The 19890-nt window shown below is 45.5% G+C and overlaps 1 protein-coding gene across 3 annotated transcripts in view; it reads right to left on the reverse strand.

Annotated features, from left to right (window-relative positions):
* Positions 1-19890, reverse strand: part of LOC138498136 (lymphocyte antigen 6E-like) — a 189859-nt gene that overhangs the window by 24201 nt on the left and 145768 nt on the right. For 2 of the 3 annotated variants that reach the window (XM_069622008.1, XM_069622009.1), the window contains exon 5: positions 10634-10831. The exons of the other annotated variant lie outside the window; for it this stretch is intronic. In XM_069622008.1, the coding sequence (XP_069478109.1) occupies positions 10635-10831 (197 nt within the window). In that variant the 3' untranslated portion in view covers position 10634. The remainder of the gene's footprint in view (positions 1-10633; positions 10832-19890) is intronic. 3 annotated transcript variants of the gene reach the window in all.

A 19890-nucleotide genomic window follows, 5' to 3' on the forward strand; every position in this document is an offset into this window, starting at 1 on the left:
GCGATGCAGCAGAATGCTGGCAAAGCCCAAGGAGCTTCACTGCGTTTGTTGTGCATCGCATGATGGAAAGTACACAACGTGAGCAATGTACAAGGAAGGAGTGCACGTTTTGATGACTTTGCACACCATTGGGAACACTTAGAAACGTTTTCAGAGCAAGGCTCAGAGGCTCTCTAATGCCGGAATAGGGAAGAACCAGTGTGCGCATGAAAACCTGATGATTGTGTTTTACGAAACGACTGTCAATGGATCCGCATATGGGTGCCACAATGGCTGGAGAGAGAACAGTGGAATTACAGCTCAGTTGGATAATGTCATGTTTTGGCAAGCCGGAAAGATATATTTTTTTTTACATTGAACCGGAATGAAGCGGACACGTGTTTGTGATGGATTATTATTGCATGTGATGGAGGCTTATTAATGTTGTATGCACTAATGTGTATCTATTGGTCATGTATGTGATGCGGCATTGTATATTGAGAATGGATTGGTATGCAAAGACAAATCAAGTGACCAGCTGCAATAATCATAGTTATAGTCAAACTATGAAGAATTTTAGGAATTTTACAATACAATGAATGTGATGAAATTTAAATGAGTCATTTTAAAGTGTTTCCATTGTGTATTGCGATATGAACATTTAGATTTGGGTCATAGAAGTACCCAGTTTTGGTATGGAGGTAAATTAAAAAAAATGTTTCATGTTGGTATTTAAGGAAATGCTTAACCCCAAATATGGATATGGGGCTCATTTATCACCACAACCGTGACACCAAACGGAGCTATCGTCCATATAAGTCCAACCATCTCACAAACAAAAGCTACCAACCAACTTCCAGCAAACTCCAATCAGCCTGCAGTGAACAAACTCACCTCACTCACCACACGCATCATCCATCCCAAACACTACCAGACCCACGCCAAAACACCAAATAACAAATGAAATGCTCCTGGTAGCACCAAACAATTTCCTTTTTGGTAAGCATAACGGTCATAACTAATAACTATAACAACCCAAAACAATTGGGTACCCTAATAACATATACATCCTATATGATCATACATACACTCTGAATATTCTTTACTTTCCTACTGCACTTTAATTACATTTGCATTTTCCATATCGCATAATATGCTCACACCCTTTCTATTTTTTTTCAATAAGTGCACAACTACTGAAAATTTCTGCACCATCCAACCTAAAACAAAATGGTGGATGTCCCCATACAAGTAAATTTGTGTGCAACTCGATTGCAGCACCATCCACCCAAAAAAACCTAAATTGGTGGATGTCACCTCATAGCACTGCTCCCGCTTGGCTACTTTCCCACCTTCTGTCTGGCCGGCCTCCCTTAGTCCTTCACCCCAACCTGCTAGTGAGGCAACAAATCTGAAGGTCATTTTCGACTCCACTCTCTCCTCTTTTTACATTTTGCACAGTTCCAAAAAGTCCCCCTACCAGCTGCACCCCCTCTGAGGTATTCCAACTTTTCTCACATTCCCCCAAAGGCTCTCTGTCTCCGGAGCACTGGGTCTCTTTAGGCTGGACTACTGCAACAGCCTCTTTCTCAATCTCCCTACTTTTACTCTCCGTCTGCTACAACTCATCCAGAATAGAACCGCAAGACTTATCCTTGGCCTCAAGCCCAGGGACTGTATTTCTCTGGTGCTGAAATCCCTCCACTGGCTCCCCATGGCTGAAAAGATCAATTTCAAGACCCTCTGTATAATCCACAAGGCATTCTGGTGCCGGGGCCCACATTATCTACAATGCTCTCTTCCCAAATACTCTCCTACTAGAGCCCTCCACTGCAGGGGAGCCATTTTTCCAAACAGAGATTTGAGGGTAGATCTTAAGCCTCTGCAGGTGCCTCCCTTTGGGACAGCCTCCCTGCCTCTTTCCTCCTTGAGCCGGAGCTCCTTAAGTTCTAGAAACTGTTAGAAGACCTTCCTCTTCTCTTCCTCTTTGTCTCTCCCTCTCCCTTGCTAACCTCCTTTTTTTTCTCTTCTGCCTCCCTCTTCCTTCTCTTCCCTAACTCTGTACAGTCTTTTGCCGACTAGTCGCCTTGTTCACCTCCACACGTCCCAGGCCTCCCCGCCAGTCTCTGCACTTGCCTCTGGGCCTCTGCACTTTGTTTAGCACTACCGCACTTGAGCTTATGTTCCATGAGTGGGGTAACCTTCCTAGACTTAACCCAGGGCCCACCTGGACTGGGCGCACTTGTTCCCTTCTCCCCCCACGTGCTTCCACCTTTGCACTTGCATGACCTAAATGTATTAAGGCCTAGTAAGTACATGTGTCCTGTTCCCCCCTTTGTCTCCCCTCCCTAGCTTGACTGCCCCTGAAACTCTTCATGCACTTGCACTAGGAGAAACGCTGTCAGGCCTATTACAAAGTTATTTTTTGTTAGATCATTCGGAAACATCAAGGCCTAAGAATGACTATTGTATCCCCTTGCTCCCCTTCCGCCTTGAAGCGCTTTAAAGCACTTCAATTGTGTATAAGTGCTGTACAAATAAACAATTACATTTACAATGCACCCTTGCATGGAGAGGTAAAGAGTGGCAGAACATCTGCACCATCTGATGTGATGACCCCACAGCACTGCACCAAATGTAAGACATGCCAGCAAAGGAAGGATATAGGTGAGGCATGCAGAGAGCTGCGTGAAAGGAGGAAACTACATAGATACACCATCTCAAACAGCAAAACACACACCAGTGGGTCACCAATACACTCAGGCAAGGCACACATGACAGAATCTGTCTGTAATGGATTTGAAAGGTGACATCTCTAATACCAAACAAATTGGATCATTGGGGCTCAAATACCTGGAGATGCATAACCTAGAAGACATAGGTATGAACACAGGTAGCATATAATCAGTTCACCAAAGCCAGGAGGCAGCCCCAACCCACCAGTACCACCAGTACCACCTCTCACCAACACTTGTTGCAGACAGTTCCCTGTGTTTTCGCTGCTGTGAAACTGCACGTTTGCATTTTACACATGCAGTTTTCACTGTGGTTGTTTTTATCACTTTTAATGGGAATGAACCCAAACGCCCCCATCTGACCTACCTCACCCTGCCATTCAGCCCCCAAGCCTTCCCAAACACAGAACACATATATGTTTTAAAAAAAACTAAAACAACAACTCAGTAAATTTAAAATGCAAACAAGCGGTTTTACGCCGGCACAATCTGTAAATACTGTTGCAAACTTAACAGGTGAGGCCACAGGACATGAACAATGGCAATCTTGGGTCCCTAAGTTCAAATGGATGGCACCCATTAATAAGTATGAGACACATGGACAGAACCGCAGACATAGCATCATAAAAAAATGGCAATGTATTTTTAAATTGCCACATTTTATGCAAGCCAGGAAGCCTATATGAAGCTAACCTTGAGGCATGCTGACATAACATTGCACACGGTATCATTTAAACCATGAGTGAATATTTTGAATTGATCACTCTGTATATCAGCCAGATAACCAAAGAAGCTGTATTGAAATACTTTCCTGACACTATGTAGAGGCTGTAAAACATCACTTCCTGCAGCCATCTCGGATGAACCCCATTTCCAGCTGAAGGCCCCAAGAGGCTCCTCCGGGAACACCATTCAGGGAGAAATCTCTCATCTCAGCAACACCAGGGACAATATCAGAGAGACCAACCACTGTTGGACTAGGCGATCTGGAAACAAGAGTGTGTGTCATCCCTTCTGGTTTTTGGCTTCACTTTCTGTCTGGAACATCACTGCCAGCAACCATTTTGCATTGGTGGCATCACTTCCAGCTGCCATCCTGGATAGGTGACTTCACTTCCTATGGCTTCTTGTAAGAGTGAAATCACTTCCTGCAGCCATCTTGGATCCACCCTATCTTCAAACAGCTGAAGGCCACAAGAGGCTCCTCCGGCAACAACAATCAGGAAGAAATCACTACATCCCAGCAACACCAAGGGCAATATCAGAGAAACCAACCACTGATGGACAAGGCGTTCGGGTGACAGGAGCGTGCCTCATCCCTTCTGGTTTTTGGCTTCACTTTCTGCCTGGAACTTCACAGCCAGGGCCCATTTTGGATTGGCTACATCACTTCCAGCTGCCATCTTGGATTGGTGACTACACTTCCTGTGGTTTCTTGGATCTGTGATGTTACTTCCTGGATCCATCTTGGATCAACCCCATCTCCAGATGAAGGCCACAAGAGGCTCCTCCGGGAACATCAATCAGAAAGAAATCGCCTAATCCCAGCAACACCAAGGACAATATCAGAGAAACCAACCACTGATGTACTAGGCAATCAGGTGACAAGAGCATGTGTTATCCCTTCTGAACTCCCTAGGGGCGTCCAGCCCTATGCGTCTCAGTTAAGGGCGGGATAGTGAAGAGTGAAGACCAGCTGTTTGCAAGTCTCTTTCCCTCTTAGCTTATGAGCCTTTGCTTTTGCCTTTCTCCCTGTTGCACCTGTGAGTACCCGAAGCTTCCTAATTACTATACTGTCTCTCCACACTGTGCTACTCTCCTATAATGCAAAGAACTACACCAGGAGTCCTGATATCCTATGAAAACCACAACCACTCTATATACATAACACAATGTCTTCAGGGTGGCTGAGAGGAAGTGGAGGGCATCGGGAGCATTCTCTGGCAAACTGGCCTGCCGCCTGCTTCAAAGGCAATACAGACTTGCTGTCCTGTCCAAGTAGAGAGCCCACCTCCAAGCCTGTATCTCACCGTACAATAACAATGCAGCAAAATTCTTTAGAATCGGCAAGGAGCTGACCAATCGCACTGCAGTCTCCACCTCTCCTGTTCCCTCCAAGGCCCTCTGCACTGCTCTGGCTTCTCACTTCAACACTAAAACTCAGGACATCCTGTCCTTCCTCTCCCTCTACCTCTCTCAGCCCCCTCTGGCTGCCTCTACCTCTCCTCCTCCTCACTCCTCTTTCTATGTGGTCATACTGGACAATGTTTCTAGACAAGTCTGATCTCTGAAAGTGTTGTTCAAGCAGGTGCTTGCTTGCTCCTCCAGAACCATCAAGGACCACATTGTCACCCTCACTCCATCACTGGCCAATTTCTGTAATCACTTTTTTGCCACCGGAACCTCCCCTCCCCCAAAAGCACTCCCTTGCGCACTCCCTCCTGTAAAAACGTTCTGCCGATCCTTCCTGTCCAGGAAACTATCTCCCATTCTCCTTCACTCCTTTTCTGGGCAAACTCCTGGAAAAGATGGTCATCTACCAGCTTACTCTCCACACTGAATCTGTTGGTTGTCTCCATGACCATCAGTCTAGTTTCGGAGCAGCCAGAGGCACGGAAACTGCTCTCCTAAACACCTGTGAAGATCTGCTGACTAATCTCGACTCTTCTGTCCTCATCCTCCGTGATCTTTCCTCTGCTTTCGAAATGGTTAATCATGCCATACCTGATCAATCCTCTCCATGAGAACCTGGGCATCACAGATCAGACTCTGGCCTGGTTGACCTCCTTCCTCCTGAAGGGACCCTTCCATGCCCAACTTGGGTCCTTCCTTTATTCCCATGTGTGGTGTTCACCAGGGCTCTAACCTCTCACCCTGGCTTTTCTGCTTGGCCCCTTTGACCCACCTCATCTCTACCTTCTCAAACTTTCAGTGTTATGTAGATGACACTCAGCTCTCCTTCATGCTCGCCTCAGCCTCCTCTCCTCTCTCGCTTATTCCTGACTGTCTATCCATGATTCAGGAGTGGTGCACCTCCAACAATCTCTGCCTTAATGCCAGTAAGACAGAGATCCTTCTCATTGGGACCCCTGCTCCCGCTTTCCCACTTTCACTCTGGCCGTCCTTCTTGGGTCCTCTTCCTGCGCCTTCCTGTGAGGCAAAAAGCCTTGGTGTTATCTTCAATTCCACTTTATTTCCCTCCTCACATCACAGACCTTGCCAAAAAGGCCCACTACCAGCTGCACCTCCTCAGAGGGATTTTTCCTTTTCTTACTTTCCCCCTTAAGCTCACTGTCTCCAGAGCCCTGGCTCTCTCTAGGCTAGACTACTGCAACAGCCTCTTTCTCTTTCTCAAGATGCCTTCCTCTACTCTCTGCCCTCTGCAACTCATCCAGAACAGGACTGAACAGGACTACAATACTTATCCATGGCCTTGGAAGGGGGCTGCAAGAGTGGCGTTTGTATCTGGACCCTAAGGCACAAACATGGAGTGTACTTACACGAGACAAGCCGGTGTGGGTCCAACCAGAACATACAGTGGATGCCTTCTGCGGGAACACAGCGCAGTGCACTATTACATTAATTACACAGTAGACTGCAAGTAAAATGAGACAAAGGCAGCAGCAGGGATTGCCTCCTAGGATATAGGAGCCACACAGAGGGACGGGCGCGGACAGCACACAACACTTACCAGACACAAAGAGCCCCAAAAAGGAAACAAGGGTTCAGAACAGGAAAGCAGGAACTTGGAAACCAGAACACTGTAGCACGGAATGGGTCTAAGGTAATAGTTGCAAAGAACTGGCACAGGGCAACAGAGGCAAGGAGCTGGTACAAGGTAACAGACGCCTTATTACGAAGTCAGCAGTAACCTGCGGGTGCGACCGGCGGGTTGACGATGATCCCGTAACACTGTTTCCGCCACCTCATAACCAGGCGGCACCCCGATGCCACATGGATGTGTGAGAAACTTGAGGGTATTCTATCAGTAAAACCTCGAGAATCCCTTATTCAAGTGGCCAGGACACAGCCATTGCTGTTGGATGCAGTTCCTGGATGTGGACCGGTCAGGCAGTATCACCTGGGTAAGGGAACCCAGGGAATACCCCGGCTGAGACACGGTATGTTACCGGAGAAGAAGACGAGGATGGAGAGATCCATGAGAACTTTGTGTGTTGTGCCACAGTTGGCCCCCTTTTTTGTATAAAATCGCCCATATTAAAATCTACCAAACAACACCCATCTGGCAAATCCTCTAAGAACATGAACCCTGCTAGAGTTGAAAAACACATCTCCCAGAAATCCTGCTTTCCCACTTTCTACCCGAAAACTCTCAACCATTCTTTTAACATCCTTCTGATTATTTTTTTTTCGAACAGCCAGTCTACCCTGACAAAACAGTGCCGGTCATAGTATCCCCTGTGTTCATCTCATGATGCCAGTTATTCCTGCATGCCTCAACAATCCGGTCCCTCTGATTATCATTTTGTGAATTCCCCGTCAAATGTAACCAACAGCTACCATTCTTACAAACCCTACAAAACCTACCCTTTTCAGATTCCCACAAGCCCCAATACAAGGCTTTTTCCTCCATGTAACACCTCTTTCCCTTCCGACCCTGTAGGGTACCCGGAAAACTCTATCACCACCTTTTTCTGACACAAATAATTTTCCTGACATAAAACCAGGACCATTTACCTGACATGTCCCAATACAAGGGTCAGGTCAAGTTAGGCAATTAACCTAAACCACACACACCTGACAGCCCTTCCTCTTCCCCACATGGATAACTGGTGGAGCAAGAGAGCACAGTACAATGAAGGTGAGCATGGCAGACCGCATGACGAGATGCCTAAGAGGGCGTGGCATTTCCAGCAAATGAGAAAGGCAGCAGGAATCGAGAGGGAGGCGAGGCGAGAAGTTCCCTTGCCCTTTTCGTCCCAGACCCGCAGATGTCAACGATACATGAGGCAAGTTTATGCCGATAAGCAGGAGTGAGGAAAGCTCCTGCACCCATGAATCAGGCCTTGACACCAGAGAAGCCAAAAGCCAAGCGGTTCAACACAGCTGGTGAGTCGAAGGGAGAACTGATAAGAACCAGGTTGTGATGAGTGAAAATCTCAAAGTGGCAAATTTTGAACCAAAGTTGATGAACTTTGAAAGAACTTTTGAAAGCACGGAGGGGAGACGAGCTACAGAGGGAAAGCGGCACCACGTGAGTAATAACTCGAGAGACTCTGATCAAGCCCCATATGAGAGAAACTACAAGTACCAGAAGTCCGTAGTAAGGCCAGCGAAATAGGTCAAGCTGGTCATACAGACGGTCAAGCAAAATCCCTGTACAATCGAAAGGCTTTGATCTACAATCACTGTGAAAGAAAAAGTAATTGATTCCCACAGCAAAAGTGAACATTGAGAAAACAAGGGAATTGAATCCCGATAAAAGTCAAGAGGGGTGAGGGGTGACCGAGGGAGATCCAGGGGTGAAGCCATCACCCAAGCAAAAGACATTGAGGAATTGATGGAGAAGGAATCCCACAAAAGACAAGAGGGGTCTGAGCTCGACTGAGGGAGATCCAGGGATGAAAGCATCACCCAAGAATATAAAGAGAAAAGGGGTCCCAGCCCGACCAAAGGAGATCCAGGGGTGAAGCCATCACCCAAGAATATAGGGAGAAGAGTGCTCCGAGCCCGATCGAGGGAGAACCAGAGGTGAAGCTATCACCCAAAGTTGATTGATAAAGGAACTGTAATATAATTTGGATTACATTTGAGAAGGGTCAGTGCCCAGGGGACAGGGAGCCAGGGGTGAAGTCATCGCCTGATGTGAAACTGTGATAAACAATTGAGAAGGGTCAGCACCCAGAATATGGGGACCCAAGGTGACCCTGTTGCCCAGCAAACTTTGGAAATGAACTTCCATTTGTGAAAGAAACTTTTTGTTTTTGTTATTTGAACACATTAGGCCCGAAGGCAAGAGACTTTTTAAGGAGACAAGGCTTGACCATCGACGGTCCTGAGAACAGCCATTGGAACTGTCGTCTCCTGCTGGAGAAACCCGAGATTGTACTGTACTCCAAGTCTCGTGCTGGAGAATCCTGAGACCGTACTGTGCTCCAAGCCCCCATTTTACCCCGTGTCCAAAACGTGGGGAAGGGAGACCCAGGTTACCACATCCTGACTTATTATTTGAGAATACTTCTTTCTTTTCTTGAGAACTATCCCACACTCTTTTTTGTAGTATGAGGTATTGGCAATAGGTTTCTTTGTATAGGCCTTTTTATTTTGACACAATGACACTAGGACTCCCTTATTTTTCATTTCATGGTCCACGCTTGCTCCCATCTCAGATTTAGGTTTAGATCAGGCGTTTTCCCAACCTGCACACAGCATTCATTGTTCAATTAACACGCCTGAACTGTGATATCTCGTGTCTGTCTTACTTGTTGTCACCATGGGATCCTCCCAGATATCACATTTTGAGTCGTAGCGGTAACTCTACATAGGGCCCCACGGGATTGGGACACTGAAGCACCGGCACCATTAGTAACAGTGCCAGTGCTTCAGTGAAAAGTATGCGGGTAGGTGCCGGAGTTCCCGGCAGGTCAGGACATCTGGGAGATCAGTGGCCCCTGCCAGCAGACTCAGAGTTTGCCGACCCGAAAGGGTGCCGGTACGTTTCTACCAGCACCCTTATTTCTGGACTGGCTAACTCATAATGAGAACCACAATACTGGTACAATCTAGCTGAGCAGGGTACTGGTACAAGATAAGTGAGCAGGACATCTGGACAAGAAACTGATGCAGGCGGCAGCACAAAGGCAAGTGACAAACACATTGGCAGCAGCGAGAGGGTGCAGGGCTGAGCTTGCAAGGCAAGGCTCAAAGAATGGAGTAAGTCAGCGGCAAAGCACAAGGCAGAAGTCAACAAGGCAGAAAGAGATTCAAAACTGGCCACAGCTGCACAAGGTTCAGAACGCAATTCAAGAACAAGGACGCTTGTGGGCGTGGCAGACTATAAGCAGTGCTGGCAGGGTGGAAAGCCAGGGAGGGACTGCATGATGGGGCTGAGCACAAGAAGTCACAGGTGTGGTAAATGGAAATCTCCGGCATGGACTGTGGGAGCGGATTTAATGCTGAAAAACACCAGGTTTTTTTGTATGAAAACAAAAGCACAATAATTGCTGTGGCATTTTTCTATGTTGCAGTCCATTGAAAGGAGTCTGTTTCCTTCGAGACACAGTGAAACCAGTGTGCATGCAACTCACATTCCAAAAGATTTTCTGTATAGGACTGGCAGGTTTTCCAGGTATCATCCATGTGCATTGTGTGAATTTAAGTCCATGTTTTTGGAAATACAGATTTATGGAAAGAAATGTTAAATAATGATTCACAATCTTCTCTGGAGATGGTAGACAACACCCTGCAGGTCTACAGACAGCTTCACCCAGAGGCAGAGCTGCAGAGATGTGACATTCACTCCATAAGACCCACCTCTGCGCCACACCACACTTTCCCACCCTACACTACCCCACTTTCTCTACTTCATCCCTCACAACCACTCTGCCTAACCCATGTCCACCATGCTCACCTTTGCCCATGGCCCCTAACTTTATCACTCCACTTCTCCCTTTTGCATTCGCTCCACTCCACCCCCGCTGCCCTAACTCACCCATAAAATCACCAAGCATGTCTGCAGGTTAGTGGCTACTGACACATAACGTTAGTGACACGCCATGAAGAGTAGTCTTGCTACTATTTATTTTACTAAGGTTATGTCCTAAAACTCTAACCTGCATACACATTTGAGATTACAGGGTAAGTAGAACCCACATATTCACTGCATTCTTACATATACATAAAAAATGCAATAAAGATCTGCAAATGCCAAAACTGTTGGCTTTGTCAATGCTTGTTACCTTAGGAGCCAGCCTTAAGCAGAAAGCCGCTAATTGCAGCTGCCAGAGAGAGCAACGCAGAGCTGATCCGCACACTGGTCACTCCATTGCACAAGTCTGTGCTGCAGCAGTAGACAGATGTTTGGACATCCCTAGCCCCATTAATGCATGTGCTTTCTTCGCAGGCTGCCTCACAGCTCTTGCTGACTGAACTGGACACTAAAAAGAAAGGATGTTATTCAAGTTAATACATTAAAAATGTTCTTATATTATCAGCCAGTGCCCAACTATTGGGCTAAATCCCCCATGCCCGCCTCGCCCCAACCCTAAAAGGTTGGTTTACGTTTAATTGACCTACTCATCTAAAGACCTGTTTGCTGGCAGAACAGGACACAGACGATCAATGGCGCCACGGGCTGTGCTGCTAACAGAGGCCCAGCAATTATTTCTGTAAAGCATTTTATTGTTAGCAACAACTGCGCTTTTTGCATTCATCCATTTGTAGGCAATTTAAATAGCAATGGGATGTTAACACGTGTGTATCAAGAGATAGCAGTCTTTAAAGGGTTAGTTTGCTCCGACATGTTATTGTCCCAGGCGATCAGGCATGTATTTCGGATCATACATCGATTCATTTAAAAAAAAAAAATCCTATGCATATTACCTTAGTTTTCCTCACTTTTATACATGTGCAAACGCCTGCCTGGGCATCGCCATTTTGTGGAAATCTTACCCGTTGATCTATCGCCCTAAATTCAAGTTCCCTTGTGACAGTAATACAGATCACCCACCCTAAAGCTGACATCAGTAGTCACAACCATATGTTCCACCTATTTTAATAACATTGGTAGGCAGCGTAGCCAAACGTTCCCTGTCATCACCCACGTCATAACGTTATCTAATGCAGAACCAGGAACATAAACACACACGTCCAGACAGTATGCAAAACAGCGATAATCGGAATGATAGCAAGTACTTTTATTTTGTGTCATAACACTGAAAAGAGGAGACTACGCCACGAAAACATATTAAAATGGTGATTCCATTCAGCGATCGATTAATCACAGTCTTTGTATTGTTCACAGAAAGTTCTTATTTTCCATCACCGAGTTTGGATCGACGAACATTGCAATCCGTTAGTGAGAGGAACGGAGTGGTTTCAGTTTCAAATGCAATGGCGAAAGGACAGATTGGTGTCTGGTAACCGACCCAGATAATGGTTATCACAGATGCGTTGGTAACTGGTATTGCCCAATTTCATTTGAAGAAGCTGTCAACCAGAAGAATCACACCATGACGAGGACACATTGGTACAATGTAACTGTTAAAAATTGAGAGTACAAAAATATATTTCAGTACCCACTTTTTAATATAATATTCCAATTTCATAGATAGGTTAACAATGAATTCCAGTTCTAATTAGCACATAAAATGTCTATTCTTTGTTTCAAATTGACCATGCATCTGTGACATCGTTAATCATGTAGCATACAGTACACTTGCCATAATCACTTGCCAAAACATTAATTAACACTTTGCTTACATTGTGCATTGGTTGCATTGTCTCTATGTGACGTGACGGATGGCCTACCTCTTCGAAAGACAGATCACAGTAACAGAAACCTAACGTTCCTATGTCCACTTTCAATGTAGTGAATCTTATCAATTCCTTGTGGTTATTCTCCACATTGTGTCCTTCAAATTGTCAGTGTGGTGCATTGAAGGCCAAATAACAATGAGACAGCAAGTTTCATTTCTGAGGGTGCACCTGCCACAAAAATGAACAATATTCACGGCAAGCTGTGGGGTGAAACACAATGAATCATTTCAAGTTTACGCATAGCAAAATATTTATTACAATTGTAATGGTAACAACATGCCTGGTGACAACGTTTATGGATTCTTTCACAGATGCGCCTAGTCGAGGTGCAGACAGGCTCGGACTCCCGTGTAGGACAAAAGGGCAATGGTTGGGGGGAAAAAGCAAAACCATGGTGTGTGGCAGTTTGTTGGGTGAAAGTGGTGCAACTTTTTATGGCAAAAACAGAATTAGAATACACATCGGGAAAACAGGAGTTTGCACCTTGACCCCAATAATGCATCCTCTGGTTTAAAAAGGAGGAAATGTGTGATTTTTTGAAATACTGAGGTCTGCCTCCTTGAAAATCGAACAAAAGAGTTTCTTTTTTAGTTTTCGGCCATATTGTAGACTTTGTGATTATGCAACCTATTTGAACATTAATCAATGCACTTAGTTCCCAACACCTGATAAGTATGTATTGCTGTTCGGTAAGTAGCTAATCGCTACCCACATTCACTGCAGTGTATAGACTTACAAACGTATTTCAGTAATTTTACTTGCTGTATAGAGGTGGTTATAGCATGAAATACAGATGCATGTATATAGAAGGATGAAAAGCGGTGGGTTAATATATAGAGATGGACCAGGAAGGGGGCACCAAGGGGGTGAAAGGGTGAATAAAGGGTATATTTTACACTTGGATGCGTGCACTGTTGCACCCAGGGCCACATATGCAATGAGCAAATAAAAAGAAAACGTGCATCACTACAATTCCTGCGTGTCTTGTGTGAGTTCAGCTTTGAAAGTCTTACTGGCTTATGTGTAGATATATTACATCAATCATCTTCATTTCTCCATTGATTTGACTTCGATTTGATTAGTATTTGTAAGGTGCCTATACAACAAATAGTGTCACCAGGCGTGACAAGACATGAAGTGGGTGGGAAACAAGGGGAGTAACTAAACTATAACAATGAATAAGCAATAGTAGTCCAACTAGGCCTTGTCACATTTTTATCATGCAAGTGCAGTTAGAAATGAAGGAGAGAGGGAAGGGGGGTAGTGGACACAGGTAGGGACAGGTGCTACTGAGAGCCAGGAGGGGAAGTGCCATTGGGTTCCCGGCAGAGGAGGCTACTGGCTAAGTGTTTGGGCAGAGGTGCCCCAAGGAGTGGATTCTGGGGGGGGCCAGTGGGCAGTGCTGATGGGGGAGGGTGCTGGTGTCGACATGGCAGAGGGCTTAGTAGCCTGTAAGACTTGTGAAGGACCAGGCTACGAGTCACTGTGGCTGTGGGCGACCACAGGGAGCCAGTGGAGAGATTTTAAAGCTGAGAGATGTGCACCCTGGGCTTCAGGCCAAGGAGGAGTCTTGCAGCCCTATTCTGTATTAGTTGAAGGGGGCAAAGAGATGAAAGAGGCAGATTGAGGAAGAGGCTTTTGCAGTAGTCCGGCCTGGAAAATACTAGAGATCTGAATACAATGAGCTTCTGGGGGAAGGTGAGGAAAGGAAGAATGCCTAGAAGGAGGTGAAGTTGAATGTGTGCCTTTTTGGAAAGGTCCAAGTTGTGAGGAGTGAATGAGAGAGAGGAGTCCTACATCACCACAAGTTTTTGGCCTCACTTGATTGTGAGGGTAGGGGGCCCAAGTAGGGTGGCCAGAGGGCTGGATGGAAATGGTGTGCATTCTTACTGGCATTAAGACAGAGATCATTGTCTGTGCACCAAGCCTGAATAGTGGTCAGACAATTGGGAATGAGAGAGGCGGAAGAGGGTGTAGTATAGGGAAGCTTGAAGGAAAGCTGTGTATCATCAGCATAACACTGGAAATGCGTAGAGAAGGAGGACATCAGCTGTCACATAAACCTTTGCTCTGTTTCAATCTGCAGCCGATTAGCAAGATTCCAACTTTCAAGCAAAGTTAGACTCCATATTTTAAAAGACAGTGTGTACCCCATTAATATTTTTATTTTATTGAGCATTTGTAAGGCACTTTAAACAACAGAATTTTGTTTCAAAGTACCACAAGGCTAAATGGGATTGGAATAGGGGAAATAAAAACAACAATGTCAAAAACAGAAACTATACAGTCTTGGTCCTACTAGGCCTTGTTGTATTTGTACGTGCAAGTGCAAATGAGGAGAAGTGCAGGGGATGGGGATGGAAGGAGTAGCAGAGGAGTGGACAAGTGCTGGAGGAGGGACCAGGCGGGAAGTGCTAAGGGAAGCCAAGGAGGAGAACCTCAGGCTAAGTGCAAGTACAGGCGACTCACACGGATGGGATGTTGAGCCACCAAGCAAGGGCGCACAGGGCAGTGCTGTGGGGGAGAGTTTACTGGAATACACTGGGAGGAAAGGTCTGAGATCATGTAAGATTCACAAGGGCCAGGCCATCAGTCACAGCAGCAGTTGGTTGATTAGCAGGGAAGGGCAAAAGGGAAAGAGGTAGAGAAGAGCATAGTACAGCCATTCTTGTTCTGGCCTTCATACCATTGTTGGGTGTCCTGACCCACGTTTAAGCTATCATGCTACAACATTTGGTGCTGTGGGCTTAGAAAAGTCAAGATGGCGGAAAACCCACATGTGCGCCGAAATCCAGGAAAGCTGCGCAGTTTGTGCGCACACCGAAATGGTTGCCTCACTTGCCACCCACCAGTGCGAGAATGAAAGGCCGGGTTGCCATGAGGGAAATGGGTTGCCAAAGGAAAAACAGTAGCGCCGGTTAGCTTCAAAGCGCTTTAAAACCACCATTGGACTACCCGCACAGTAGTCTGAAACCATTGGGAATGGCAATGCTGATTGCCAAATGCAACCTAGAATTGTGGGGAATTCATTTGTTAAATCTCAAAAATGGGTGCAGTACCAGTACTCACCACTATCCAAAAGCCGGCATTTTAAAACCACACCAGATTTTACTTTTTTGTGTAAAACTGAATGAACCCAAAGCAGGCTAAAGAAAGACTTACTGAGAGGTGGATACAATGTAAGGTGATATTCTGAAGTGACTTGAAGGTTTATAACAAGACTGGCTGAGCTGTGGATTGCAGCAGTGTAAGTTGCACTGGATTTAAAGACACTAAAATCGAAAATGTTTAGATTAAATGAGTGACCTATGTTTGGTGTCACATGCCTTTGTAACTGTTGAAATGTCATAGTTTTGCACTTAGAATCAGCATTCTAGCTGCATGTGTAAAATTGCAAGTTAAGTTAGAAAGCAACAAAAAACATGACAGTTAGCTGAAAGTCTGGCTTAAGGAACTTGATTTTGCCTGGCAACTCCCCCCATCAGGAGTGAAACTTGAGTCACAGCTGTGTTCCCAGGCTATCTGCCTTTTGCTGGCAACACTAAGGATATGCCATCTATCTGATAATTGAATTACCTGTGCTCTACAGGATCTCTGAACAAAGCCTGGCCTGACTCAGGCAAAGGTTTTATTACAGCAGTCGTAAAATGTAGCTTCCTCTTGGCAGAAGCTGGGAGGGGCACTGCCTGTGAGAGCAAGCTGGCTTGGCAGAACTGGATAAACCAGTATTTCTACCTTGGGCTGAGAGGAAACCACACCCCTTTGGAGCCAGAACATAACTTTAAAAAGATGGATCATTCATAGAGCGGACATGTGAAAATTTTATAAATGATACCATAATTCTTGTGATTTTTCTGCCCACAGTTTAAGAGGTTTTTAGAACCGGTGGTATGTTCAGGGGGGTTTTAGCGGAAAAGAGGATATTACTCTAAATGTATGCATGTTAAAAATCTGAAACTTCATCAGTTAATGTCCATACTCCCTGCGCACATGTATGTAAAGTTGGGTCAATGTCAGAAATTGAAAAATCAGTTAAAAAGTGAAATATGTGCCATTTCTGAATGCAAGCTCCTAGAAACAGCAGATTTGGGACAGAGTATACCTCATGTGATAGGTGACATGGGTATGTAATTTCAAACAACTGTGTAACTGTGAAATATGGATTTTGATCATATATAGATTTGGGTGCACAGATTACAGGGGAGTTTTTTTCAAGAGATCATAAAATGACATCACTCTGACTCACAGTTCCTTCCCCAAATCAAGTGAGGAATGGAAATTGGACCAATGACAAGTGAGAGGGGCAAGTTTAGTTATGACCAACACACCCACCCACTTGCAGAACATATAAATGGACCACTGAAACTTAGGTAGAGACCTTCAATCCCATTTGCTGCAACGCACTCTGCCGGACCATACAACATCCAGAGATCCAGATTTCAAATCCATCAACCTCCAGAAAGCCAAACTAGAGACTTCAATCTATCCAGAACTAAGAGACCAGACCAGAGAGCGAGCAGTTCCAGAGACCAGACGCTGTGCCCAGAGAGAGACCAGAGCCCAGTTTTAAACCCTGACCAGATCCGTGATGAGGCCCATTTAATTCAAGAATATAGTGTGAGTACATAGTAAAACTGTGTAGAACCCATCTCTTAGTTAAAATAATATAATTCAATCCATTTTTAATCTAAGTAGAACTGCAGCTTAGCAATTGTGTTATTCTGCCATCATTTTTAAAGCTGAAAAAGTGTGCGTTTAAAGTTTGCAAAACCAAAAACGACCTTTATTAAATCGGTCATAACTCTGTAACCGTTTGGGTTAGAGACTTGCAGTAACTTTCCTTAGAAAGCTTAGAATCGTGGCTTTCCTACGAACCTAGAATCGCATTCCTACCCCCTATAGTTTTACCGCAATCGCGGAACACGCATTCGCAAATTTTACCGCGATTTGCAAATTTCTTCACATGTAAAAACTGCTGCTGCTTGCCTTCCATTTGCCAGAAATTCGTTTAACCTGCTAACTATCCCTGCATCATTGCTAGTGTGAGCCTGGACTAATATTAACTAGATACCACTCACCATGAACCTCTGAAAGGGAATTAAAAGCATTTCCAGCATATTTCTCATTCATTGCTAGCACATATAAAAGCATTTTGCCTGTGCTTTCAAACTTCTGTAGTCTAAGCTTGCTGGGGTGAACTGAATTACAGTTGATTGCATTTCTGAGAACTGTGTGCTTCCTTCCATTTCCTTGCATTGCATCAAGGGGGGGAGGGGATTGCCAGAGAAAAGTGATTACATTGTTTTGTTGAAATCATATTGAGTATTTTCTATACTGCATTTCATTCATTCAACCTTGCATTTCCTTGAACTCTATAAAGCATTCTCTACCACATTATACTTCTGTACCTATTTACCAGTGTGCTATCTTATCCATTTCATGTCAACTCATTAGTGATTATAAAGAAGTGTGCTAGTGCCAGATTCTCCGTTGTTAATATTTATCATATCAGATTGAGTGTGATATTCAATTATTAATTTACTATAAAGTGTGATATATAGATATTGTTTAAATTATCAAATAAATCTTTTAACTTGCAAAACAGAACTACTTCTTGGCTCAGTGGGGTCAGGGGGATTCCAAGAGAGGGGTGTTATACAGGGGTAGTCATCCAGAACGCATGAACTGGACATAAAGATATATCAATAAGGGTTTTCATTCAGTATTCTAGACTAGGCGTCGACTTAGCTGTAGTGCTGAATTGAATCCTCTTACAAATTGGGGGCTCGTATCCGGGATTCTGGGTTAGAATACCACTTGTGCAGATTAATACAGTGTGCCAGCTGACCAGATACACATATCCGATCTGATCACCACGCTGTGTTACGCTGTAAAGCATTCCTCAAAAGGGACACTCCAAGAAAAGTTCTGTTCTGCAAAAATAAAATACTAACTTCTGTAAGTCAGGACAGAGACCAATCTCTAGAATGACGACCTTGGTAGATATGAAAATAGCCAGAGAGCACTTCTTACATAAACTATTTGTGAGAGGTGAATGGGCTGAGCAGGGCCAGGATGCCTGGTTGCAGGCCATCACGCGACAGGTCACTGAAACAGGGTCAGACTTATGGAGAGATCAGGGTCCGTTACATGTGGCCCTGAGTGAACTATATATGGCTCCTAAAGCCAAAGAGGAACACAATAAGATTGCCAGGATAGCAGCATACCTGTACCTATATATGGGAGACATGCAGGATAGATGTGCTGAAAGCCAAAATCTGGCAAATAGGCAACAGATGGTGTTAGAGAAGGTCCAATCTGACCTGGTCTCTTCTGAGCAGAGGCTGCAGAGGAGCCAGGAGTCAGAAAATGACAGCAGACAGTACACCACTATAATAAAGGAGGATATGGATGTGCTGCAAAAGGAAAAGTCAGAACAGGATACCAGATTTCTGGCCTTGCAGAAGGAGTACCAAGAAGGTTTGGACTCCCTACGGCAGAGCCAGAAAAAGCTGGAGCAACAGCTAGACTTCAATAGGGCATGTGCTGAGCAGGTAGTCACCCTGCAAAGCCACCTAGATAGAGAGAAGGCAGAGAGCAATAAACTAATTCTGAAAGACCTGGATACCCAGACAGAGTTTGACCAGGAGCGCCAGAAAGCTGGTGCCTTCCAAAGGCAGAGGGACGACCTGGCGGCACAAATGCAGGCTCTTAGTCAGGAAAGAGACGCCATAGGCCAGGAAGTCTGCCATTTAAAAAGGAAAATGGAAGAAAATCACCTGGCCCTTCAGGGGCTGGGTGACCTCCAAAAAGAAAACCAGAACTTGGTAGAGCACACCAGAAGGGTGGAAAATGCTCTAGCAAGAAAGGAGCAGGCCAATAGGGACACAGCTCAGGAGGTAAACCTCCTGCAGCAAAGACTGGCCCAGTTCTCCAGGACCAACCAGGAAGCACAGAGGGAAAATGAGGCTCTCTGCCAACACAATGATAGGCTCCAACAACAGGTAGCGATGCAGGAGAGACTGATAGAGTCTAGTAAGGCCTTAACTGAGGAACTGAAGGCACAAATGCAGGCTCTTGCATTGCAACAGGGAGCAGGGGCGGATAGAGATGAGGTTCGCTGGGAAATGGAAACTCCGGAGCATAACCTCCGGAGCCCTAGTACCAGAGGCCCTCATACCTCTCAGTCCCTGGACTCTGCCACCCCCATGTCCCCTGGCGCACATGAGCACAGGGCCACAGGGATGGCAGATTACTATCCAGCTAAGAGTATGGGGCTCATAGGCCAGTACCACTCAGGAATGGAGGGGTGGGCATCCGGGTATGGGCACCCAAGTACAGTACAGTTCAGTGGGGAACCCCAGGAGAGTAGGCCCATTAAGGGCATCCTGAAAACCTCTGCCCAGTTAGGTCAGTGGAGGGGGTACCCATCAAATCCTGGCAGCAAGGAGGAATCTGAAGACTCCTCTGAACTGCGCAGGACACAGGAGACCAGGTCCCCACATTCTGCCAGCCATTCCCAGGCTCGCAGAATCCGGGAAAACCTGGAAGAACAGACGGGAACCTCTGGGAGCAGTGCCTCTGAGTCTGAGGACGAATGGACAAGGGTTACCCAAACCAAAAGGGCCAATAAGGCAAAAAGGGCCTTGCTTAAGGACCCCTTAAGGCAGATTAAGGC

Source organism: Ambystoma mexicanum, chromosome 5q (genome assembly GCF_040938575.1).
Source record: "Ambystoma mexicanum isolate Mex_15411 chromosome 5q, UKY_AmexF1_1, whole genome shotgun sequence".
Taxonomy (NCBI): Eukaryota; Metazoa; Chordata; class Amphibia; order Caudata; family Ambystomatidae; genus Ambystoma; species Ambystoma mexicanum.